The 27,816-nt window shown below is 34.9% G+C and overlaps 1 protein-coding gene across 2 annotated transcripts; it reads right to left on the minus strand.

Moving 5' to 3' along the window:
* Nucleotides 1-2,596: 2,596 nt before the first annotated feature.
* On the minus strand, nt 2,597-27,806 carry LOC139686333 (kelch domain-containing protein 3). 2 transcript variants are annotated; one of them, XM_071583503.1, is made up of 9 exons: nt 27,409-27,806; nt 27,037-27,207; nt 17,735-17,922; nt 14,864-15,077; nt 12,558-12,644; nt 9,737-9,842; nt 4,895-5,004; nt 4,694-4,772; nt 2,597-4,177 (listed from the first exon to the last, which is right to left on the minus strand). In XM_071583503.1, exons 1-9 carry the CDS (start codon nt 27,557-27,559, stop codon nt 4,114-4,116), a joined length of 1,170 nt encoding a protein of 389 aa, XP_071439604.1. In that variant the 5' UTR covers nt 27,560-27,806; the 3' UTR covers nt 2,597-4,113. The 2 variants fall into 2 exon arrangements, with proteins under 2 accessions (XP_071439604.1, XP_071439603.1); XM_071583502.1 differs by having other exon boundaries at nt 9,737-9,845.
* Between the last annotated feature and the right edge of the window lie 10 nt (nt 27,807-27,816).

Consider the following 27,816-nt stretch of genomic DNA (forward strand, 5'->3'; position numbering starts at 1 on the left):
AATGTTTAGGATAAAATGTATTCAATAACATTGGCCAATTTATAAACTGCAAACCTCCAAAATAGCATAGCGATAATGCTCTCTGAAATCTCCATTACTGGTAAAATTGTGGCAAAAAAAACTAATTAAATGGAGAATACCAACACAATATTTCACAGTCAAACAATCCAATTCTCCAATATCAGTATTTGAAACCAGATCCCTTGTTTTCCTGCAGAGTGCCTAAGCCAATCGAGCTACTACATCATCCTCCTAAACTGCGGGATACACTCCATGGCTTTAAAGGAACAAAATGTCCATGCCAGAGGAGATTAAAGCCAACATCTAAAAATAAACATGATACTTTTGAATGATTTTAAAGAAACTGAGAAATACTCGAAGATTAACTTTAGGCAAGTCACTCCACTTAAGTTATTTTGTAGAATTTCCAACAGCTGGAGAATACGAAGTCACTCCCTTGGATTTTAAATTCCAAGATTTAACTGCTCATTACAATTTCATGGATAAACAATTAAAATTAATTCATAATGTTTAGCGGCCTGTTCATTCAATTTGGATGTTATTTTGGCCATATACTAATCCTTGGTTGATGTTTTTGCCTTTTTTTCAAATTGCTGCAAAAATCATGATGCACTACACAAGTTTATCTGCAGTAGGGCATTCCTAAACACTTCCACTTGACATTAAAACTCAAATTGCAAAGAATATATTATTCTAAGGGAAAATTTGTAATTGATCAATGGCAACATACAGTACCATAAATTCACCCGGGCACAGGTAACTCCTCAATTTACAACAGGTGTTGAGCCTTGAAAACATATCACCCTTTGAATTTTAATTACAGCATTGATCATTAAATATGTATTCTTATGATAAAATGACTGATATCTTCCTTGAAAATAGCTACTCATATGGATACTATCTACTATCACTACTAATATGGATTTCGAAATCAGCATTTTACAGTATCTTGAAGCATCAGCAAAGGTTTAGTAACAAGTTATGGACTTGGTTTTACCCACTGTAATGAATTTACTCTAAATAGAATCCTTTTAATGTATTCCACATTTCCAATAGATATTGCAGTTTGAGAGATACCCCTAACACATAAATGAAACAACACATGATGCAGGAGCAAAATGCATATTAAACGGCATTACTAACAATAAATGAAAAAGAAACTTTGTTCCAATCCACCACTTTATTTCAGGTACGACTAGGTACCTGAGGATGACACCGTAGCATCGAAACTAGTCGTACCTGAAATAAAGTGGTGGATTGGAACAAAGTGTTTCTTTTTCATTTATTAAAATGAACTTCCACAAAGTTGAGGCTGAAACTATTGAGGGGCATTACTAACTGTAGCCATGTTAAATTATACATTTTCATGTTCGTTCGTTTGGAAATCACCTATACATTTTCATCTTTTTTTAAACAGTGAAGCATCTTGGACTTATTCTGGTTTACTAAAATAACAATGACAACATGCTATTCTCCTTTCCCTGAATGAGATATCACTGTTGTGATGAATAGAACACCGCTGTGAGGAATAATTAAAAGTGAAAGTACTTCAGTAGTGACATTACTATAATAATTCAGGAGGAGCAGTACCAAAATGATGAAAGCGTACAACTCCCATCCTCTGTCAATGATCCATTGAAAAGTGTCTAATACCATCAAGCTAAGAGGGCTGAACGGCAGCAAGAATTTTTGTCACAACTAATCCAACAAACATTGTAGGTATTCATGCATTAAAATTTCATGTTAAAAAAAAGCATGCATCCTCAGAGCAGTTACGTTCAAACATGAAACAACGGAACAATCCATTGAGACATCCATTGAATGTGCTGAAATATTCATTCAAAATGTAACAATGTACTTATAAATTCTACTAAAATTGATGGTCTTTTTCAGCGCATTTATATTTTTATTTCAGGTCAATAAATGTCCTAATTTCATTCACAAAATGCTTCAAATCGTTCAAAAAATTATTGAGGTACATAACTTGAATGACAAGTTTATATGTTTTTTCAATCACATAAAAAGTATATATGCATACAGAATAATAACATGTTGCCTTATATGCATGTCATTTTATAATTTAAGGGATTAGCCCAGTTCACTTGGTCATCACACCAAAACAATGCATACTGAGTTGTCATAACACCAAATTGATGCCTACCAAATTGCCACTGAGGTATGCCTTCACATACTTAAGAGGGCCAAGAGATTTTATAAAGATAAATGTCACCACTGGTAGTTAGTTTTTTTTAGTCAGCCCACTAACTGATTGGCGTGGTCTGTGGTCCTAACATCTTCAGAGTCACTCAGAACCACCTCAACATTAATTTGGTTAAAATTTTGAGGCATTTGAGTGAACGACTGAACAAAATCCAAAGAAGTTAATTTATTTGAAAAAAAAACTGCTTAGCTAATAGCATAATGGAATGGTGCCTTATTACCAAACTGATGTGAAGATCTGTTCAGCATGATTGCAGGCTAAGTGACGGAAATTTTGGGTCTTTCCATAGAAATGGGGAGAAATCGTTGTATTTATTTTAAATCACAATAATATCATAATACATAAAAACTTAACTGTCAGTAAGGTCCCTGTTTTAAATTTATTTTCTGATTGAAAGGCCGAATTATACAAGCATGAAATCCATATCTTTGAACATCAATTATGACTGTGAAATATGAAAGCATGTTTCAGCTATGGCACTTAAACTAAATCTTGTTAAATTACCAGTTCTGGTGGCATTGGGCACAGAAATGTAAACCAGATGATCTATATTAAATTATTTCCTGCAAATTCATGCCATTAGAGAGTTTACTGTATTTTTTAATCTCCTGTAAAACAACACCATATGAACAAAACATCTATGTAATAAAGTATGTTGACATGGAACTCACGCAATCGAAACATCCATTAAATGTCCTAAAGATGAATTAATCAATAAAAATGGAAGTTGCAAAGAAAAACTCACACAAAAAAATAAAAGTTTCATTCATTATTAAAGCTTTTCTTACGAATATCAAACTTAGAGACTGCTTGTATCACACATATGCAGTCTTAGCATACCAATAGAAAAAATATTTCTCCTGTGTAGCAACAGAAGCATAATATTTAAATTATTATTTAACTTAATGGAACCCTGGCTGTATGGCCATAAGGGAATAAGATTAAAAATGAATGTAGTAAATATTCATCAATCTCCATTTGAGATTATGACCATTCACAAGATTCCTATTTAAACTTAAATAACTTTATGATATGTGATAAAGACACATATTAAGAAAACCTAGAGACCAAAGAAAACAATTGATGCCTTTTCTTTTGAAGATAAACCTTTCAGATAGCACAACAGCTAAATGCTTGGACTCAACAGTGAGAGACAAGCTTCCATGCAAATGATAAGTAGTAGTCCTTACCAGTCTTCTAAGAGCAGTATACAAGCTATTATGTACACTAAAATTTGCCATCATGCTGTTGTAGGAAGCTTGATCAAATGGGCAAGACATGATCATCTGAAGATTCAAGACAACCAGCACAGTAAACAAAGGCAAGAAGATGCTGGAATTAAACTCACTGCAGCCAAAGGCATTATCAATCCTGCCTATGTTATTAATATCACATGTACATATGAATTTCACATCATTACACTTTGTTTCTTAGGTGATAGAGTAAATAAATAGTAAATTGTGCCCACATGAGTAAGGAGCACCCTGGAGATTCTCAATAATTAGGTACCTAACAACATACAACAGCCAGAACAAGAATAAATACCAGGCATTATGAATACTCACAAGAAAAATATTATATGATTGAATGTTGAAACACAAAACAAGGATTTGAGGGTAATAAATAAGCTAAATAAACAATTCTTAATATACCCTCAACACTGATCAAGGGCACCAACTACTAACAACAGTAAAAATGACAGTGATTCACAAATATTTCGAAATGTTTTAGAATTTCTCATGGCAAAGTTTTAGTCAATCTTGGCATATAATGATAATAGAGATTTGCAAACACTCCAAATAAGCATCCGTTACTCAAAAGACATTCACTCAAATATTTTCATTAGAAATCCTCTTGATCACAAAAACTATCTAGCCAGTGTTGTTAAGGGGGCGACTAATGTTGTTGTTGGTGGTCATTGCTCGCAATTCCCACCTAAAAATGAAAAAATTTATGTATTAGTATTAAATTTGCAAAACATTATTTTTCCATTAAATATTGCAAACATAAATAGTAAACCAAAATTACAACAGATTGAAAAACATGCCAAAAATATTTGAAGTGTTGAAATATTACATTAATGGTGATATAAATTAGAATTGAATATTATGATAAATGCTTTCCAACACTCCAACAACAACTGTATTACAAGTTTCTAATGACAAAAAAAATTTAAGCCCAAGCAAATAGATGATGAACCAGATCAATAATATTTTTCATTTTCATCTTACTCTACAAAGTGCAGTCCGGCAAAATGAAAATAAAATAAGACAGTGACGAATTATATGATTTTAAATTTAAGAAATTTGAGAATTTTAAAGTAATCAACCATTCAAAAAAATGTTATACGTATTTTAAGTTTCTCTCATTTTCATTTCACTCATATTCTTCTATATCACATCATATATTTAATATAATTTTTTCCTGTCATTCATGCTCGATTGTGCTCACCTTATGTCTTCGGGAAGCCAATTGTCATCTAAATTCTCATCTAACACAACTTGCAGGCATAAGGTTCTCAAAGTAGGAACTAGACAGAGATAAATAAAATATTAAAACAACATATTTTACATTCATCAAGTTAAATGATCAAGTATATGCTTAAATAGTAATTCTAGCTTAAGGTTAAATACAATTGTCATTACTACCAACCTAAGTCTAATACATGAAGATCATTATGGTCCATTAATTTTGAGTCCAATCCATCCATTAGCATTTCTTCATTATCAGGAGTAAACTGTGGCTGCGGACCTAAGTATGGGCTAAAGGAAGATTCAATAAATTATTTTAGCACCATGATGTAATATTATAACCGTAATGGAATATACCGTAATGTACTATTAAATATCAAAAGTACTAAAATGACGAGCGTGGAAATTTATTGAAAAAAATCATGAAAATGAGGGCAAATAAATCAAAAGGGCCAGATGGTATCTCAATTGACTTGCTTAAATTGGGTGGTAGTGTAGTTTCAAATTATATAAATCATTTATTCAACGTTACCTTAACCAATAATGCCCTGCCAAATGCTTGGAAGGAGGCATATGTTGCGCCAATTTTCAAAGGATGAGATAAGGCACTCGTTGATAATTATAGACCAGTAAGCTTGACGTCAGTAGTATGCAAGCTATTAGAAAAGATAATGGCTGACCATCTCTGGGATTTTTGGGAGAGTGAGAATTGGTTGTACAGTCGCCAAATTGGTTTTAGAAAAGGACACTCTTACGAAACTCAGCTATTAGGTTTCTGCCAAGAAATGTTCGACTCTATGGATGCGGGAATAGAAGTGGATGCTATAATAGTGGACCTGTCAAAAGCTTTTGACAAAGTTGACCAACATTGCTTAATGCTCAAGATGGGCCAATCGCCGCTACACACAGATGGAAGAGTAATCTCTTGGGTAAAAAATTTCATGGAAGGTCAAACACAAAGAGTCAAATTAGGTGAAGAGTATTCTGAAAAAACGAGGGTAACATCAGGAGTGCCACAAGGAAGCATACTTGGCCCGCTCTTGTTTTTAATCTACATAAAATATCTCCCAGTAAATATTAATTCTCAGATAACACTTTTTGCAGAAGACTGTATTATCTACAGGAAAGTTGAAAATGACCGTGACCACGACATACTGCAAAGGGAGATTAATACAAAGGTGGATTGGGTGACAAATAATGGGATGGATATTGATTTTAGCAAATGCAATCACTTTTAGTAACAAGGTAAATGGAAACAATAGGGACAATAAATTCTCAGAAAATGCCATTCCTAGAAGTTGCAAATACTTATGTGTATATTTAACTAAGGATTTAGGGTGGGGGCTAAACGTGGAGTACATTTTTAAGAAAGCTTTCAAAACTCTTCATTGGGTGATGAGAAACCTCAAAAGGAGCATTAGAGCAACTAAGGAAAAGGCCTTTCAGACCCTGGTAACACCAATTTTAGAGTACGCATCTCTTGTATGGGACCCTCATGAAGAAGGAGATACCAAAAAACTGGAAAAGGTACAAAGAAAGGCTACCCGATAGGTACTGGGGAAGCATATGAGGATGGAGAGTGTGTCTGACATGCACAAATGCTGGGCTAGGAACCTCTAAAAAGTAGAAGAAAAATAAGCAGACTTTGTGGAATGTTCTGCATGCTGAAGGAGGAGAAAGCTTGGGCAGATCTCAGAAAAAAGGCGGGGAACCCAAATTTTATAAGGAGAATGACAACAAATTCAAGGTAAAATGCCGGGCAAAAAGAACAAATAAAAATTTTTTCTTCTCTAAATAAAATTGTTAATTGGAACACCTTTTCTGTAAAACTGTTCAAGCCCTTTCCTAACAGAGTGCATACTTTTAAGAAAATATGTAAGGAATATTTGTAATAATTTGATTGATGTGTGGTGTTAAATTATATGTCAAAGCTTAATTTTTTTAAAATATCTTTTTTTTCTTGCTGATTGATTGATGTTAATGAGATAGGGATTTTCTTGTGTTGTGAAAGAGATTTGTGTTTTGAAGTTTCCTTTTAGTGCACTTTTGTTTTACTCACTGATTTTACCTATTATCTTTTGTGATTACTTAGTACTTGTGTGCCACCTGACACTGTCTATCTGCACATGTGGATTTTAATAAATAAATAATAATTGCCGGCCCTGGTAGCAGTAGGGTAACATCCTCGCCTGCCAACCCAGAATTCAAAGGGGTTCCATTCCCGCCTAAGTGAGTTTTCCTCCACCTAGGGCTTGGTTGTAAGTAATTGTGCCAGTTGTTACATCATTATTCAAAGCCTGTTTTAAGGCCAAAGCGCTGTTTTTGGACTAATACAAATATAAAAAAATAAAATAAAGTAATTCAAGAGCTATCATACAGGTTAACATTATCCTATTTTGCAAATATGTTTATATGAATAGATTCCATATAATCTTTCACGTTATACCTATGAAGAGTATACTAAACCTGAGTGTGTCTACAATAAAGTAGACACACTCAGGTTTACACAGGAATCACTAAAATCAATTTCATAATTTAAGGGAGTGTGCAACTGGTTTTAGATAAAGAAAATACCTAGGACTGTAGTCTTTGTGGCTTTTTTCTATCCTTAAGTCTCCCACTTTAAGGTTGAACTAGCCAATTTTCATATTTTCCCAAGTTCATAGGGTTTATGCCAGAAAATGAAGGTAATGAGATGTTCAAGAAATAGGAGGGTTAAGACAAACATTTAAGTTAGGGGGCATATTCCACATACGAGCATTTTCTAAACATCAACAGCTCAACGCCCGTGTCATCAATTCCCTCCTCCTAGTGACAACTTCTTTGCCTCAATCAATTCTTCTCCTTATGTCCCTACTTATTTGGCCATTTTTTTACATTGACTACCAGAGAATTTATTTACCAGTAATCTGAACAATACAAAAAAATGTTTGTCTTTAATGGAAGTGATTTTGTCAACACCAAAGATAACATAACAGTTAACTGACCCTAGTTAGTTAATTAATTTACTTTTACCTTGATATTAATATTGAATTAACAATGCTGAAAGAATTTAACATGCAAACACTGGATATTTTGTAAGATCCAGATGACAATTCGGAGCATTTGCTAGGAAGTTGAATACTCCTTTGTAGGCTTTTTATCCTTAGACTTCACGTCATCTTTACCCCCCACTTCATTTCCCATATTAGTTTTCTGCCTCAGTTTATAATACAATTCTTCATACTTTCTCCTATATAAATCTGTTTACATTATATAAATTACAGATTCATGGTAAATGGGGTGGAACATTTCCACAATAAAAGAGATGTAGGTTACTACCATCTTTCACTAAATAAGTTATTTGGTGGAAAATTGTGGTAGTATTTGCCTCTGTTTACATCCTTTTATACCCTTCTCTTTCATCTATTTTTCTAATCATCTCATCTGCAATCCATGGTTCCTTCGTCCTTTTCCTTATTTACAGTTCCTATAGTTTCATTTGTGGCTTTGGTTATCCCTTTTCTTTATTTATTCCCCTTTTTTGTCCATAGAAACTAGCTCCGTTCCTCACACATAATTTTCTCTATACCCTGCTAAGACTATTTTATCATCGCTCTGGTAAATGGTTCTATATTCCATTTCCTCAACCATCTTTTGTTTCATCCTCATGAATGTGATGTTACACTTCATCATATCTAAATTGTGATTTGAATCCACTCCTGGGAAATGGAGCAAATTAATCATGCTTTTCCTAAACCTATCCCTAAACATAATATAGCCTAATTGATTTCTCTCTCTGAGTTCCCAGGCATTTTCCACATGCTGACATCTATTACAGTATTTAAACCATGTGTTTGTTATGATTAAACCCTGTCTCAAGCAGAACTCTATTGCTTCCTCTCCAAAGTCATTCCTTGTTACTAAACTGGAGTCCCCTGTCTCACTCCTCCTGCCTGCTTCTTTCCCTTCACCTGACACATTTCTACCCCCATCACTATCAAACATTTCTTTCCACGAACACACCACAATTAATATATCTAATTGATCATATGTCTGTTTATTTCTTCCTTCATATGGTCACTTGTAGACATGCAGACCTAAACAATGACCATGGTTATTGGTTAAGCTTTTACTTTTACTATTAGTATTCCATCACTCGTCTGATCAATGCACCCTATACATCTCCCTACCAAATATTTAATAATAATGCAAACCCTAACTGCCTCTCTTCCCTTTTGCAGTAAATTACTCCATAATTATCACTCCAATAATACCCGACTTTTACACGTCACTTTGTTCAACCCTAAAATATCTTATTTCACTCCTTAATATTTTCTAATTTCCATGTCCTCAACATCATCCCAAAATTCCAAGTCCCTAATTTTAAATAGTTTGGTTCTTTTCTGCTACAGTTTCTGCTACAGTTACAGCTAATGATGCTCACTTTACTTGGCAAGGATTTCAAGTGATGATGACCACGTAAGCTTAGCCCCTCCCACTACTGTACATGATGCACGACTCAGTGGGCTGTCTCGTAGCTGCCAGGACTACCTGCATTTCTATACGGGCACCCATCATAACTCATGGGACAAATAAATGAGATGGTTTCCTATTTCCTTCCTCAAGAGTGTTCTTAAAATGTCAATATCATTCATTGGCCTCTCCACTGGGGTCAGATTCAGATGTCTTTGCAGCTGCCTCACTGAGGGGCAGCCACTGCAGAGCAACTTTTAATCCAGCTCTTACTTATGAGCTATTTGGCATGGGTGACCCCAACAGCATCAATTATCACTGCTTCCACCTGCTGGGTCAAACCTACCATATCAAGATGGAAGTCCAAGGAGTAAGATATATACATATTAGCATTGTATACTAATCACTGTAGATATTCCTAATTCACAAATAATACTGCCTCACTGCATTTGGAAATTATTTTAAAATCATGATTTTGCGAAAATCAATGGTAGTTTCTAAAATTAAGACACCTTAAAAGAGTATCCATTTACAAAAAACTTAATTAGTACACCAAAGTATTTCTTACCTAGTACCTCCAAAAAGAAAAACCCTGTCACCAACAACACAACAAGACTGTCTTCTTCTCTTGCAGGGTCGTTTCCCACGAGTTTTGACTTGCATCCAGTGATTAGCTGCTGAAAGATTAAAATAAATCATGAAAATATGCTTCTGTTCCTACCATAAAATTTTTCGACAAACTATCTAAATCGAAATATACCACCTACACCATGTATTAAATAAAAATGTACCAAAAGACTTAATAATGACCACTCACACCTGAATTATCTAAATTTATAAAAAAAATTATTTAAGTAAAATACTACAGATGCATCAAATCCAAAATTTGATTGAAAGTTTGCAAAGCAATATTTGAATTGCTTGTTTGGCATTATGGCTTTTAACATCTTAAACGACAAACCGTTCCTGCATTCAGAGCCTGAAACTGCAAACGCCATATTACAGGAACTCACCATTTACTTTTCATTATATCTTATCAAAAAGAATAGCTCATTAAAAATTAGTGGTAATACTGCAAAATCAACTGCAAAACTACCAGCATCTCCTATACATAAGGATAAACAATTGACAGTGACTTGATTATACTGTTCAAATACCTCCATATATACCAAAAATAAATACTCAAGGCTATTCTTGTTCAATCAGTTATATCTACAGTGGCAATAAGTTATAGATGAACTTACCAAGCTATGAAATCTATAGATGATGTAGAAATGTAATGGTAAGTACTCTGGCAGGGTGATATATTTTTCATTTTTGAGCACTTTCTTTCTCTAGATACCCTTCTTAAACCCAGTTAGTTATGAGAAACTGGGGATTATGAGGAAAACTATTAATGAAGATGTCCCTTGTCAAAATGGATCTCACAAAAAACAACCAAAGAGGTCTGTTCAATAAAAATGTAATAAATTACTTGCCCTATAAGATTAATTATGCCAACATTTAATTTTATATTCAATCATTAGCTTGATTTATTATGTACATGCGATAGAAGCTTCATGGAGTTCCCGGCACAATTGTGTCACTGGTAGACATTGCCTGATGAAACGTTATTTGCCTAAGCCTGCTGCTGATGATAAAAAATGCCTTTCATGAAGGTGGCCCTTCATATTGATTAAGAGGAAGGATTGACATGGGTCTAGGTTTCGAATGTCAGGAGGATAAGAAACACTTCACATTGATTGTTGTGCGATAACTGCAATTTTGCAGTGAGTTTTGTGAAACCCACCATGCACCGACACATTCCATGTGCAATGCTTCTGTTACCAAAATTTGGATGCAAATGAAATTTTCATTATTTATGATAACGCTCGTCATTATTTGATGATCTTCTAACACAATTTGATTAATTCCACAAGAGCAGTGACCAAGTTATGGGTGCACCTCCCTTTGACATTGTCTTCCTTCTTTTAGCATTTTAAACCATCTTCTGGCTATTATACGAGGGCGGTTCAATAAGTACCCATGTTTGCCAACAAAGGGCATTCCTGAGGGAAGTTTATGCTATCATTGTGTGCAGCCATCTATTAAACGATGGTGAAACAAATTTCAAACTGATTTAAAGGTTAGTTTGGATTTGGCAGCCATTCGAGTAAGATGTGTTTCGTGATTTTCGCTAAGATGGAAAAAGAGCAGTATCGTTCGGTAATTCGCTTTTTGTTTTTGGATGGGAATAAATGCAAGGAGATAAAAGCAAAGTTGGATGCTGTTTATGGGGACACTTTGCCATCTATGACCACAGTTAAATATTGGTTCAACGAATTTAAACGTGAGCGAACATCTGTTTTTGATGAGGAGCGACCAGGATGCCTGGCAGACGTGGTTACTGAGGAAATCATTCAAAAAGTCTACGCCATGATTCTCGCTGATTGACGAACAAAAGTGCACGAAGTAGCAGAGGCCGTGGGTGTGTCAACCGGAACAGCAATCAATATTTTACATGATAAGTTGGCGACGAAAAAATTGTCAGCCCGATGGGTGCCGCTATTGCTCACCCTGGACAACAAGCTGATCTGGAGTTGTCGCCGCCACACTGCATGAACTACACTATGAATTGCTTCCGTACCCCCCGTATTCACCCAATCTGGCCCCCTGTGACTTTTTCTTATTCCCTAACATGAAGAAATGACTCGCGGGAAAAAAAATTTAGCTCAAACAAGGAAGTTATCGCCGAGACAGAGGCGTATTTTGGAGAGTTTGACAAATCCTATTTTCTGGAGGGGTTAAAAAATGGCCTACACGTTGGGAGAAGTGTATCTTTCTAAAAGGGGACTATGTTGAAAAATAAAATTTTTTTTTCAAAAAAATGGTTTCTTCATTTCTAACATGGGTAATTATTGAACCACCCTCGTATAAGGAAGAACAGACTCAACACATCTCCTGTAGAATAACATCGACCTCAATCAACAAGTTTTCAGGAGAAAGCAAAATTTCAGCTAGGCATATTACTCGTCATGTGCTACCTCCATAGATGCCAAAGGAGAACAGAACATACTTCAACTTGCAATACCTGCCGCTGACACAATATAGGAGCAAAATCAATTAAACTTTTACTATATTTACATTAAACGCTAAGCTAACAATATAACATACAATTTATTTTTGGCTACAATAAATTATGCAAATAAAAATATAGCATGAATTTCTACTGAACAGTTGTCATAAATCATGACTTTACTGCATTTTACTAAAATGTAAATAAAGCAACAATGAGTTCTTGATGTACACGCCACTCAAAGAAAAAATTTCATTGAAACATCACAAGACAACCAAGAGCATATAGATTATAATTAAAATGTTTACTAATCTAATATATTTTAATGAATTACCTGGCACAAAGCAGTACAGATCATTAAAATGTTTATCTTCAATTCCATTGTATCCTCCAAATATATAAAGGTGATTCTTGTACACAACTGAAAAATAGTAAGAGAAAATTATATTTTACCAGGGGTACTTGAGTCACTCATTATTGAACATCATTTTGATTCCATTCCTTGAGAGCATAGCAAATTCTTTAAGGTATTTTTTTACAGGTTAATTCATTATGAATAACTGATCGTAGCACTTTTCCTCTTGATAATCAAGTGGAAAAGTGCTACGATTAGTTATTCATTATGCTCAACTTCCACCACATCACGCCCGAAGCTACACAATTTGAGGTTAATTCATTGATCTAGTTATGAAAATACATACTCCAAATTCAATATAACCAAGGGTAATACAAAGAATCACAACAAAATAAGGAAAAATCATATAACAAATGCAATTTCACTTTGAAATAATCGACATTGACAGAAAATTTTAAAATAAATACGTGGACTTCTCCTATTCTTCCATTGATATCTTATTTTACAGCCTAATACCACAGACAAAAATTTAAATCTGGCTATTATTTCAGTTTTTCCCTAAAAGGTCATTCCTTATGCTATATTCATGTTTTAAGTACATCTTTTACAATTTGACAATTTACGTACGGACATGAGGGTATTGAAAGATAGTTTTCTTCACATTAACAGGTTTAAAGCACTGAACATTTCTGCTCTGTGAGTCCACCTGTCACATTCCATCCGCAGACCCCCTACTTCCTTCCATACTGGATAAAAGTACATAAATATAAGATATTGGACAAGAGTGCAGATGACACTTGTACTCATTCAAGACCTACAGATGATGATGTAGATTCAAACTGGCGAGGTAATAAATTTTTTAACTAGTAGAAAGTGGTATTATTTGGTCATTATTATACTCTAATTCCACCGTAACATGCCTAAAAAGATTTTTACTGTAATATTGGTTCACACTTCAATAAAGTTCATTAAAGGCAATATGGTAAGTTCAAACTAAACCACCAATGCCTTTGTCAATACATATTGTTGACTGATAAATTTCTGAATCTTGTTAATAAATTAACTTAGCTGTGTAATAATACATTCTAAGGAAAATTAAATATTCAATGGAAAATACAACGTAATTTTGAGACCTGCAATCAATAACTTTACAATGAGCAATTACAATATTTCATTCAACACTTTTCATTATGGATGAAAGACTATATGTACTGCAGCCGCACTTTGCAGAGGTCATGGTATTTTAACCAAAATTCAAACAACTGTACTTTACTAACTGAACAAATATTCCATGCAGGAGGACACAATTTTACTAGAGGAGTTGGTCTCCTCAATATGTGGATGTTGACAATGAATTTCATGAACTTCTGAAGTGAATGGTTTAATTGTTTGGGGGAAGTAACAGCTGCTTGAACCTTTGATTAATAATGCCAATTTCATTTAACTAATGACTGTCAGGTCACAATGCCTAAATGAAACAGATACATGTAAATTATAAGTAGCATTCATTTGTATTCAAGTCTTTGGCATAACTTCATGAAACATCATGCTTAGTAAATGCAGCCATTATGTATATTTTCACAATATTTTAGTAATGCATGGTCATTTTTGTCTTTAAATGACGTCATCAAGAACAAATGATTCACAAGAAAGAAAAAATATATCCTTTCAAGAAGAGTGGGCAAGGAGAAGAAGAATTAGTCATTAGAATTTGGGAGAGAAAACATGCATAGTCACCTATGTTTTCCCTCGCTAATGGAATAAGGGTCATCATTATTATTAATTTATTTGTTTTGGTTCAAGTTAATCCATGTAACAATTACCTGAGCTCACATAGGAGTGTTACCAATTGATAACTGCGTTATCCTCACATTCCTCATTGGTTCTACAAAAAGTGATGTCATAAAGAAAACTAAATGTTGACAACATATTCATCCATTACAATGAAAAATAAGCCCAAAAAAGAAGTCAATATGCTCCAGGCCACATCATCAACATTACCTCTGGCCTATTATTTTAACGCAGAGTGGTGTAGCTATGGGCTATAGATTCTGAGAAGTACACGTAAATGAAGTCAATTCATTCAATTAAAACAAACTGAAAAGATTACTAAATACCATCAGTGACCATATTTATGCTGTGATCCAAATCTGCTATCTATTATGCGAGAAAATCAATGCCATTGAGGCACTCAGTTGAGCTGATTTCCTATATTCTTGAAGATTTACCAGTAGACAACTTTTTCTTAGCAAAAAGCATAAGCAAATGGATCAAATCTGACTTACATGCAGAGTGACTCCTACGGCCGAGAGGGATTTCGCCCTCAGTTGATGGACAGTGCCATGTGGAGGTAAGAGTTTCTAGGTAAACAATTTCATTGCTATAGACCTCTTCTTGTGAGTGATAAGGGCCATAAACATCACCCCTTCCTCCAAAAATATACATTTTCGTTCCCACAGCTGATGCAGAGTGAAAATCTCTGTAAGATGGTGGAGTTCCCTATGGAGAGAAATAATATAATTAGCATGGCCAATTTCATTTAACATGGGGCACCAAGTGAATATTATCAAGGAAGCTAGAGGGATGAAGTTAATCACAACTTTTAACAATGACAGACAAGAGACTTTCAGCCCCTTCACCTTTTTAACATTTTCAACTTATTCATTTCACATACAGGACCTGTCCCAAAAAGAAATAGAATAAATCCAGGGAAATAATTTATGGCATATCAAATTAAAAATTACTTAAATTCTTCAAAATTGCACCCTTAGGCATCGACACACTGATGCCAGCACCTATCTAGTCGCAGTATGCTTCCTGGAATGTGTCAATAGGAACCTCATTTAGACACCTAATCATGGCATTTTGACATTATCCAGCATTCCAAAATGGTTTCTGTTCAAGCTCCTTTTTATTCTTGGGGACAATAAGAAGTACGGTGATGCCGCACGACTGGGACATCCCATGACTGGGGTAGCATTGCCACCTTGTGCTTGTCCAGGTACTTGGTAGTCCACGAGGAATGTGGTGTGAGACTAGGGTACATTGTTATGATGCAGCCTCCAGTTGGCGAAGATCTCTTTCCTGATGCATTGTACTGTTTTCTGCACCCTTTTGAGGACTTTCATGCAAAACCTACTGTTCACTGTCTGTCTCCAAGGCACATATTCTTTGTGGATAATGCCTTAATCATTCAACTTATCATTAAATCATTCCACTTATTTTTGGGACTGACCCTGTAATTGTGAACTAAGGTCTTAACATAAGTCTCTATATTCTAGGCATCATGAGGGATGCTTAGACAGTTTTTGATCTATTACTAAATTTGGTACATTATTGGAAGTCAGATGAAGGGGTTTTAATCAAGTGAATCAGTTACTAGCTCTTGCAGTGGTGCCCATGTACCATAGTTCAATCGATAGCAGAACATAATCACATGCATAATACCCAACTGTTTTTACATAAAAAATACTCCACTTTTATTTTGCTTTGGTTCATATTCACATTTAATGTGCAATAATCATAATTATAGTATTAAAGAATTAAAGACAAGCAACTCTAACTAGAATTGTGACCATAACAAATAATTTCAAACAATTTTATAAATTATGATGGCAAGGATAGCAATTTGTAGGAGTTTATCATTGATCTCTACTGATTGGCAATGGGTAACAACCCTTAACAGACCAGTTACAATTAAGATGGCTCAATTATGATAAAAGATGAATATGAGGTCTGTTCAAAAAGTATTGCAAATTTTGAATTTTCGCAGGTTACATATATTTGATTTCCGATTTTTTTGTGGCGTTATGTTGGTGCTTATAGTATGTCTCCCACTTATGCCAAAAATTCGGCCATTTTGAATACTCAGTTAATTTTTGACAGCTGTTTGGCTTGGACATGTTCTGGCTTGTCTTTGATTTTTACCAGTTCCAAAAAAAGGATCTAAGAATCTGTATCAAATTTTGAGTGAAAAACAAAATTAAGTGCGTGGACGCATTCCAAAAGTTGACTGGGGCATATGGAGAAGCTACCTTGGACCAAAGCAATGTTTATCGGTCATACAAAATGTTCTCAGAGGGCTGAAAAGATGTGAAACATAAAGAGCGTGCCGGATGCCCGAGCATGCCAACAACAGATGAAAACATTGATGAAGTGAAGAAAATAGCATTGGCTAATCGTTGAATCACCGTTAGAGAAGTTGCTGAGGACCTAAACATATCAATTGGCTAGTACCATTTAATTTTTACCAATGATTTGTGCATGAAATGGGTCACCGTGTAATTTGTACCAAAATTGCTCAATTTCAACCGAAAACAGCAATGCATTAACATTGCTAATGAGGTGTTGGACTCTGTCTGCAACTACCCAAATTTGCTCCAGAGGGTCATAATCGCTGACAAAACATGGGTTTACGGTTGTAACGTGGAAACTAAAGCTTAATCATCCCAATGGAAGCTTCAGCACAAGCCAAGACCGAAAAAAGCAAACCAAGTTCGGTCGAATGTGAAAGTTTGGCTTACAGTTTTCTTCGATTGCAGGGATGTGGTGCATCATGAGTTCTTGCCACAGGGTAGAACTGTATAAAGAATATTACCTGCAAGTTATGTGTGTGCAAGTTTGCAGGAAGCAATCTGCCACAAATACCCAGATTTGTGGGAGACAAAAATTGGCTTTTGCACCATGACAACGCCCCTTCTCTCACATCGTTACCAGTGCGCAAATTTTTGGCCAAAAACAACACACTCATGATACTGCAGCCACCGTATTACCCAGATCTGGCCCCCAGTGACTTTTCCTTGCTCCTAAAATGAAGAGGCCCAAGAAATGGCAACGCTACGCTACGATTGACAAGATAAAAACTGCATATAGGGAGGGGCTGAACAAGATCACAAAAAATGATTTCTTGAAGTACTTCGAGGATTGAAAAAACATTGGCACAAGTGTATAAGATCTAATGGGGATTACTTTGAGGGGGGCAAAATAGATATTCATGAATAAATAAATAATTATTGAAAAAACACAAAAGTCGTGATACTTTTTGAACAGACCTCATTAGTGTGTATGGGTAGGTTGTCCAAGTATTTTGAAAATTCTTGGTGGAATCATTCACCCACATCATGGATACCACTACTTGGTAAATACGTTTTACTTACTTTAGTGACAACGTATCTCCATTCCATTGTCTCCAAATCCAATGCATGGACATCTTGGGAAAACCTATCAATTTCCTCTTCAAATCCTCCAAATATATACATAGAATGTCTTATCACACAAGCAGAGTGGCCATCACGAGCACCAGGTATTATTCCATGGACTTTGGGGCAACTCCATTTCAAAGTTTCTACATAAAAAGTAAGGAGAATTAGATTACCAATGATTTCATTCTCTATCACTGATTTTGCCATAATCAACCCACCAATAACCACCAAAAAACCATAAGGAATGAAAGGAGGCATGTATTATATATCCCAGCCCATAAAATGCACCCACACATAAGATGTACCATAATTTTTCAGGTTAGAATTTATGAAATACACTTGAATCTGACAGAACAGATTAAAATATTTTAATATTAACAATTAATATGAAGAAAATTTAATGCATAAATTAAAAAATTAGTGGCTACACATATAGCGCCATTCAATTATCGCAGATCCCACAAATTATGTTGTCTATGATCCAAAATGTCTCCAAGATGCCTTGCTCCCGTGTTTTGAAGCATGATTCACCAATTAAAGTTAAAATGCAATATTGTAAGACAATCTTCTCTCTTAAGATTCCATGAGGTTATTATCATTTTCACTTTTTATGCAACACTTAGTTTCTGTTTTTTTTTTATATTATCGAAATTTGTATTTAAATTAACCATTTTCTATGCCTTTATGACACTCTCATACTACTTAAATTGATGAGCCTGTAGACTCCAGGTTTATTGGGAAAGATTAGTGATTATTTTATGAGAGTTTTGACCAGAGAGAAAATAAAAGATTGATAAAGGAAAGTACTCAAGAGGAAACCCAACACATATTAATCTTCGCAGCAGTATCACATATGATATGAAATTAAATGTGCTACATTGAACACATTTCTGATTTGGAAATTTTTTAAGGAAGTACTTTCAATGAAATATTTAAAGTTTGTTGCCTGCGACTGACTCAGCACAGTGAAATTATTGAAATATGTAATTAAGGCGACCGTTTCCTATGCCTGATGTGGGGGAGAAAATTAATAGTCTTATTTTACCCACAAATAGGCTTGATCATCTATGCCGAAGTTATATCCGGGTACCCCTGACCCATTCGATACAGGCCAATTTTAGAGTACATTTTGGAGTAAAAAAGTGTGTCTTATGGATGAGGGAATATGGCATTAAAAATGGATAATTGCAATGGGTATTTTGGCTATCAGTAAATAATACTGATAAATAATTCATGGCATGTTGGAGAACAATGAATAACCTCGAGTGAATGAATGTAAATTTATGGCAGCAGCAGTGCCTGCCTTAAACAGGATACCTTCACCTTCCAAAGTGTGAGGTATAATTCCAAGGTTTCAAGTTTCTAGAGGAAAACACAGGTGCTGTGACATTATTGTGCACCAAAAGAATGCTCTGGAGCATGTATGTCTAAGAAGGGGAAAATAATATAGATCATAATTGAGGAGGCTTTGAGACTGTGGTGTACGAGAATCTTGACCCCCGTAAACATGGCATTGAATAACTACCTAATTCTGTAATTAAAATATGTGGATATAAGAAAGTGCATTAATAGTTCCATGAGGGTATAAAGATTTGTATTTTTCAAATGTTACCATTAAGCTTAGCATTAGGCTTATTTGTAACGTGAACTATGAAAGTATGTTTCATAAATATCTTAAATATTAAATTCTAGTGTCCTGGGATTTGAACCCTAATCCCTCAATATCCAGGTGAATGCTTTGGCCAATTAATCTACCAAGGCATCCTTCAAAACTGTGAATTTCTAGGTGCTCTAAAGGAACAAGATCTTATGATGAAATACCATAAATACAATGTCACAAGTGATCATAGTTGTACACATTGTGCCACAGTCCATGAGGTTAAAGGCAACGTTTAAAGATAGAGAATAAGATAGCAAAAGACAGAGATAGGAAAGTTATTACCTGGCAGTATGCAGAAATTACAGATGCTATTTGCAATGACTGTGAGTTCCCTGAATGAATATTATTGAGATGAAGATTCAAAAATAACAGGAAAGGCTAGAACATTCAGTCTAAAAATGTCTTTTATCATTACATAATCAACTATTCAATTCACAAGATTGATAAGGATGTAAGTATTTCAGGACCTAGACAAGATTGGAATCATATGTGGGATAAGAACTTGAAAATGAGTTGCACTATGACTGGAGTTGAATTACCAAGCACAAGTAATACATTAGAAGTGAATGTGTTCTTTTATCAGGAGAGTAAACTCATACGTCAAATTTTTGCCAGAAAATCAACCTTACAGGATTCTCCACAAATTTTTGAAGGTAAATATACCTTTTAGGTGGTCAGCAGATTATGAGTCTCTCAAATGAATTAAGTATTTTTATCACTTGAGCAAGTTCAGTCCATTTCAGTTCGAGTGCGAGCAGCCTCACCTTACGAGCATAATTCATTCCAGAATCTTACTCATAATGCAAAACACTCAAAAAGCAAAACAATTATTCCATTGCAAATTAATTTTAAATATGATGTCTTCTACGCCGAAAAAAAATGTTGATTAGGTTTATGAAAGACAATTACATGGACATCATTTAAGATCATGAATCATCTTCATCTTTTCTTCTATAGTGGAATGAACTAATCTGGAATGCAAATTCAATCTGTAGATTACAAATCACATTAAGCCTGCTCTTCCGGACTTTACACTCCATTTAAGGCTCGGGGAGTTTCTGAATGGTAAATAAGCAGCAGTTTAATTTTGAGATCGCTGCTTGAATTGGTGCAAAATAGCAGCATGTGACTTTCTCTCATTGACTGATCATCAGCCAATGCATTCTCCTCTGTAGTCATATAGTTTTGCTTCAGCATCTTTTTCCAGAAGAGACCCATTTTGTCACAACTAAAAACCTCTTGCAGCAGGTTAGCCACATATTCTAAGAGTTTCTGAAAGTCACCGATGAAGTTTTCTGATACCTTTGAGTCAAAGCTTACTCCTTCACTGTGCCTCACAATGCTTAGAATGCTGGTTCTCTTAAACATTTTCAATCACCCGTGGCTTAACTCAAATACCTCTTCTTCTGCCATTGATGTTCCTGGCACCTTCACAACTACACGTAGGTCAGTAAAAATCGCTTTTGCCTTCTCACTAATCATATTCTCATTCGTAGTGGTACATTTTAATTGCTTTTCATTCATCAATATGAGAAGCAACCTTTCAACATTGTTGAGAATACATACTATATATGTTCCACATATTCTTGTCACTCCCATTGAAACATTTTGTGACATTTTCTCAAGGGCTATTAAACTTTGCACAAAAAACACAAACAATAGGACTGAACACAAGTTTGGACAAATGTGTGATCACTAGTGTACACTAAGATGATGGCAAAACAAGTGCTAAATACAGACTTAAGCAGCAGGCACACAATCAATGCAAGACTTCCCCTTGCCTATAACTTGCTATGCAAAATTTCACTTGTTAAATGAGTCATCTGAAAAAAATATATTTCAGTTGTTACCTGAATTATTCATTATGCGAGGTGCTTATTAAGTGAATAGTAACTGTATCAATTTGGAATTGATATTTGATGCATTGAACGTCAAATGAGACGAGGGACGGTCTTATTTCATTTTAGGCACTAGGTTATTGATAAGGAGATTTAAGCCATCAACTGGGGTGTGATCAAATTTTATTATAACTTGATGGGATGGAAACTTTACCCTCCTCAAATTATAAATCTCTTCTGGCACTTAGGCTCTTGATGAAAATACATGGATACCTCAAATGGTAGTAGTAAGACTTCCAATATGAGAATTGTTTCTTAGTGGATTTGAATACACCTTCAAGCATATTTATTAATGGAAATTTGAAGTCTTCTATCAAGGGTGTACTTCAACTGCTTGTGAGTATTTTGAACTAAGAAAATAATAATTATTTTAATTTATACTAGAAAATAAACTGCCAATGATATAAATAAAATGATTTAAGTAGAGATAAAAACTTATCCGAGGTGGTTTAATGCCAAAGTGGCTGGTTTGCAAGAATAACCAAAGAGTTAAAAGCTATGGAAGAATAACAGAAAGGCCCATATTCAAAGGGCACGGTGGAATGAACTTCTGGCCCCCACTGAGATACTAGAATGTTCTACTGTCACCCCATTTTTAGAGTGGTACCCATAATTGCTGTTTACACATATTAAGTCACACCGATATCATTTAGCACTCCGGGTAACTGCCTTATGTGGGAATAGGGGATCACAATTAAAAACATTTTTGACAGTTCTTCTAAAAGGTCGATCCAGCACATGGTGGAATGATCAAAATGAAAATCCTTGCACATCAGTATTTTTGGTGGCATACGTTGGATGAAGAAAAAGAATGATATTCTAAAACTTTTCTCACTGTTTAAGTACTACTTCCCTCATAGATCAATTTTAACAAAATTTGATTAGGCTACACATATTTGTTTGACTGTATAGATATTGACTTTCTGCGCACTTTTAAAAGAGAGGATGTATGTACCAGCTATTGATGAAATGACTAAGGTAAATACATAAGGAACAACTGCTAAGCTACGGAATAATTTTGTCAGAATTGAGCATCCCAATATCAAAGTCTCTAATGATCAAGAGAGGAACAGTAGAATGAAGGTTTTCTGTCTTGGGTTTCTGGTTCACAATTAGAATAAGAACTCTGGTGCACTGTAATCACAATTATGTCACTAAAACAGCGCCAAAGCATTGCCTTAAACATGTGCTATGTGTAAAACCTGTTCAATTCCATGCCAGCACAGAAAGCAACACCCTAATATTTAATTTTACCTTACTTCGTGGCCAATATTATTTCAAATAATCAGAGGTTTTTTATGGTTGCTATGTAACAATGGCATTATTTAACCTTGAGGAAAAAAAATGCGCAGTCATGGAATGAAAGTTGTTATCCAATATATAAGTTTTTCCAGTTCACTCAGAGCAAAGAGATGCAAGTGCAATGCATTTTATAATCTGGGAGGAATAACATTTTGCCCTGACTCGAGGGCTCAGGTTCAATGCCCGGTCGAGCCTTTCTGGGCAGCCTCATCTCCACCCACTCCACTATGTGATTTTTTGGGAACCAGATCTTCCTGGGAAAGCACAACCAGCACAGGGAGAGGAACTGACCCCCTACCCTGATTTGTGAAAACACACTGTCAGGTTTAGTACTAGGTGAGCTATTTCATCACTTACCAAACTGATCTTTAGGTTGATTACTGTGTTTATGATTTTTTATAGATTAATATAACATGAATAATAATTAAATATATGGCTCATGACTTTGCAAAAACAAAGTTAATTGGTCAATGAAACTTGTAAAAATTTTCATCTTCATGAACTCTAAATTAGCAAATTATAACTGCTTTTGGCAATTTCATGATATCCCATTATTAGGCAATGGAATAAAATTCATTAAATATTCATTTATTAAGGACAGAACTTGTGAGTATAACTAGCTCAATTAAGATTTCCCCAATTTATAAATAACAAAACAATGTAACAATAAATAATAAACGCTATTATTAGTTATTTACAACCATATTACAAAATCTTCCAGGGAATCCATAGGAGGCAAAGGGAAGGGAACTGAATCCCCTACCCTGATTTGGGAATTACACATGTCATTGAACCTAGTAGTAAGTGAGCTTCACCTTCTCAAATCGAACGACCCTTTGGGTTGACAATTATGGCACTTCAAAATTGCACATGTCTGGGCATTCTAGATTAATAATTACATCTAATATGCACATTCAGTTGCAAGGGGTCTGTGCCCTTGTGTTACGATTTTCAAATTGTTAACAAAACATACACATATATTTGTTCCGATAATATGTTCATGGATTTAGCTAGTTGATCTTAATTTAATAATGGAAAGATAAATTTTACAATAAATATTAGGCTATGCATTTCTTTAAATTAGTTGTCCAAAAAAATGTACGCACATTGAAAAATAATTTGATGCTTTCACATGATAGAATATTAAATCTTTCAGTAGCAAATCGAAACTGGTCATTTATAAGGCTAAATCAATCAATCCTCAATTATGAGATATCAAACCAGGACATTTACGAGGATTATGAGTGATGCTGTCAACATTCTTGTTGATTTCGTTACTAAACTTGATAACATTTCTTAGGCACACATGTAACAAACATTTATGTTGGTAAAAATTTAGAAACTTTCGACATACTGGTAATTTTCCTATATATTAAATCCTGAGGCATTTCCAAAGGTATCTTTGCTGTTATACATAAAGATCAACATTACGCGAGATTAATTTTTATATTCTTTTGCTGGGCTACAATTGAAAAAAGCAAGGAATGAATACAGACAGCATGGAGCCATAAAAATCTTCATTTACACATACATGCAAAGGTAACACATTAAAATGAGGAGGATTGTTTTGTAGCAGAGCTTACCCTGAAATTATTTCAAGGTTCAGGAATTTATGACAAGTGCTTTAAGAGAAGAATGAAGTTTTTACCATTTCCCTTTTAAACCTTTAACAACAATAACAAGGTGATTTAATTTGATAATGTTTTTCCATAGGTAAAAATCATAGATTCATGAAAAATGTTTCATTCAATGTTTCTGCTGATTACAGGTAGGTTTTGAATTGTCCCACCTTCAAGGTATGGCAAGAATTTCCTTTTGCTTTCCATTCAATATTTCCTTCTTTGTAACACCTACCACTTAGTAGCCTTCATGATCATAGAAAGCCTCAATTCTCTTCCTTCCTCTATCCCCCTGATTTCCCCTTCTCCCATGGCCTTAAAAATATCACTACCTTTCAGTATTTCATCCACCCACTTTTCCATCATTTTTCAGATTTCTGAGCAACTTTTCTCTTGGTCAATCATATAAAAAACTTTAATCATTTGCCTTCCTCTCAGCCAAACTTATTTTCTCCAAACCCACATCTTAAAATCCTCTGCAAACTATACTTATTGTCTTGCCTCAAGACCAGGTTCCAGATTTATATAGTGCTACACTTCATATTATCTTTCTATACATCATTAACTAGTATGCCTGCCATCAATGTTTTTGCTGGTAAATATTTCTTTTGCCATTTCAATTCTTTTCCTAAAGTAGAAACGAAAGATTGATAACCATAATTACTTACCATTGTACCTCTACTTAAATAGCTATGTTTCTACTCACTAAAGTTTCACAATGAATATTAACGTTAAAAGACAGAAAGGTTAAAAGAATAATAACAGCTGACAAGAGCACTTTGAGGCCATGATGATTAACTCCTGCAGGGTTATACATGATGAAAAATTATTTTAAAGAGAAAAATGAATGTAAATTATGAAAAATAGTGATGCGATTTTCTGATTCACAAGTTAAGAAGCAAGTTACAAGTAGGTTTACTAATATCTGTTTAAAACCTCAATTATTATTTCCATTATATTTTATTGGCGAAAAAACTAAATTCCACTGAAAATTATGCTTTCAATCCAAATAATACCAAGAGGGAGATTTTATTGCCTTCCCAGTCTAGTGAGGTCACATGATGGCATTAGGTTACAAAATGTAGGAATTAGACAAAAAACTTGGTAGATTTCATCAAACTTCACTGTGTTACCACTGGTTTCTTCACCTTGGTGGCATCATCAGGTATTATTTTAAAAAAAGGTCAATATAGGAGGCATAGTCAAGAGGAATGAATAGATGTAGATAGGCATTAGGTGAGTGGGGAAGAATGAAGCAAAAGGGTAGATCGTGGCATAATCCAATCTGTGGGGGGTCATTCATGCAGCAGAAGGAAGTTGTGCCTGGGAGCAGGGTGGCAGATGAACTTTAGGCTGAGGAGATTCTATTGCCTGAGCATGAGGGACACATTAAATATGGGCAGAGAAACAGATAAAGATTGTCAGCTCATCTTAATCTCCAACCACACAAGTGCTTCCATCCTCAGTCTTTTGTTTTCTCAAAAAATCACTGGACTGACATGCTTCTTAAAGGTATTACGTCAAGTGTGGTTGATTTGAATTGCACTCTGAGTACCAATGTTTGTGTTCATGATCCCTTTTTTCAAATGACCTCCTTGTTTGCCCTATTTATGTGACAGCGCAGACATTCGAGTTCATAAATATCACTTCAATCCATTTTATCTATTACATCTTCGGTATTGCTTTGCAACGTTTCCAGAATGTTTTGTGGTAGAATATGATATTTAGTTTCTCCTTTAGAAAATTCCCTGGCTATCCTCCATGAAGTAACCCATCAACCATTTATTTATGGAGATTTTAATGGTTTTTCATTCCTGATTTGAAATTCTCTCATGCAGTCAATTCACAAGGAAATGCAGCATATTGATTCATACCGCAGTAAAGTATTGTGAAATCTACTAAGTTTTTTTCAAATTCCTCAAGCTACTATTTCGTAAGGTTGAGCCTGATACCATTGAGTTAAGCAAAGTATTTTTTTCATTATTTCATCTTGATGTAATCCTCAAGCTCGTACATGTGGAAGGTGAAATGGAGCGACCTTCACAAGTGTTAATTCCTAAACCCATAAAATGTAGCTAATAATTATGTTTTTATTGAGGTCAAGCCCATTGGGGAGGGACCTTATGCATATAAGAGCGATGCATGCAATGTTTACCTCAACGCTAGCAATAAAGTGGAATGGCGAAAAATGTCAATAATAACTGTTTATGTAACATGGCAACCAAGGCTTGTTTGGTTGGCACTGCTGTATTTTCATGTGAATTTATTCAATTCAAATAAATAATCTCACTTCATCATGATAATCTACCATTAATATAAACATATATTTCCCTTGGTGTGGGCTCTAGTACCAGGTGACATAATTAAATCAAATAAGCAATTAACGTTATTGTGCCAAAAGGGTGAATCAATTAAGAAATGAAAAAAAAACAAATATTAAGGTAAATCTTCAACAACAGGGAAGTTGTCTACTGCCAGGCCACTTCCTCAAATGCAAAAGTGGGACCATTTTGTCTATCAAGAACTTTTGAAAAGTATAGTACTTATTTGATAACCATCGCGTCCCTTCATGCATAAGTATTAATGTATGTTAGCCCATATGAATTTTCCTTTGCAGTTCTTTTTGATCAATTCTACACAAAGAACTCAATAAATGGATGGAATTCAACTCCCAAATGATACAGAAAGTAAGAGGGATAAACTATACTAGCTTTTGTGCATCAACATAAGAGATTGACCCGTATACTATGCTTAATAACCAAGTACGTATAAACTTACTTGTATGGAAGCAAAACAATACATTACATGCCGCTTCGTCGTTACGCCCACCCCAAATGTAAATTTTATCGCCATAAGAAACAGCTGTGTGCCCATACCTCTGGTAAGGCACACAACAACTCTGGGGATCATCAGGCTTTACTAGTGGAACAGCAGTCCAGCGGTAATTAACTGGAAAATAAGGGAAAACGATAAAAATAGCAGTTCCAAAATAGTTTGCTAACAATCTTGTTCGGAGCTGCCACAGTAAACTTCGAATGCTACAACATTTACCACCGGAAAACGTTTTTTTTACATATTCAATGAATTTATCAGGTTTCAAACACCTAATGTCGTCAAAAAATGAACAAACAATACAACTGTAAAACGTACCAGTATTTAGAACATGAACGTCCATGGGCCTCTGTCGACGATAATTTTCTCCAGTGCAATAGCCTCCAAATGAATAAATATGATCACCTACAGCAACGGCTGCATGATTTACACGCCGAGGCCCTCCTTCCAAATGAACAGTCCAATACATTTTCTTGAGTTATTTTGAAAAAAATAGTACACACATCACACCTGCTAGAACAATGCACCGCTAAATAATTTCATCTCTTAGGATGAACCACTTCGTGAGACGACTGAGGCAGCTCATAATTAACACTGAAGTCTATTGAAAGTCTCTACGACTAACTATTCCTTCCAATACCAAATTCCCAGTACGACGACACAAAAGTCATTACAAATGCTAATGTGTTCTTTTTTCGGAAACATGCCTGCGAACCAGTCTGCTGA

This window comes from Hetaerina americana, unplaced genomic scaffold (genome assembly GCF_022747635.1).
Source record: "Hetaerina americana unplaced genomic scaffold, ioHetAmer1.1.p SCAF_14, whole genome shotgun sequence".
Classification (NCBI taxonomy): domain Eukaryota; kingdom Metazoa; phylum Arthropoda; class Insecta; order Odonata; family Calopterygidae; genus Hetaerina; species Hetaerina americana.

Bases quoted from the DNA above. Each gene is read 5' to 3' on its own strand.
- LOC139686333 (XM_071583502.1), bottom strand. From the start codon at position 27,559: ATGTATTGGACTGTTCATTTGGAAGGAGGGCCTCGGCGTGTAAATCAT. The intron at 27,208-27,408 runs GTACGTTTTACA...CTTATTTTCCAG, and splicing joins CGTTCATGTTCTAAATACTG to TTAATTACCGCTGGACTGCT. The intron at 17,923-27,036 runs GTAAGTTTATAC...CTTTTTATGTAG, and splicing joins ATTGTTTTGCTTCCATACAA to AAACTTTGAAATGGAGTTGC.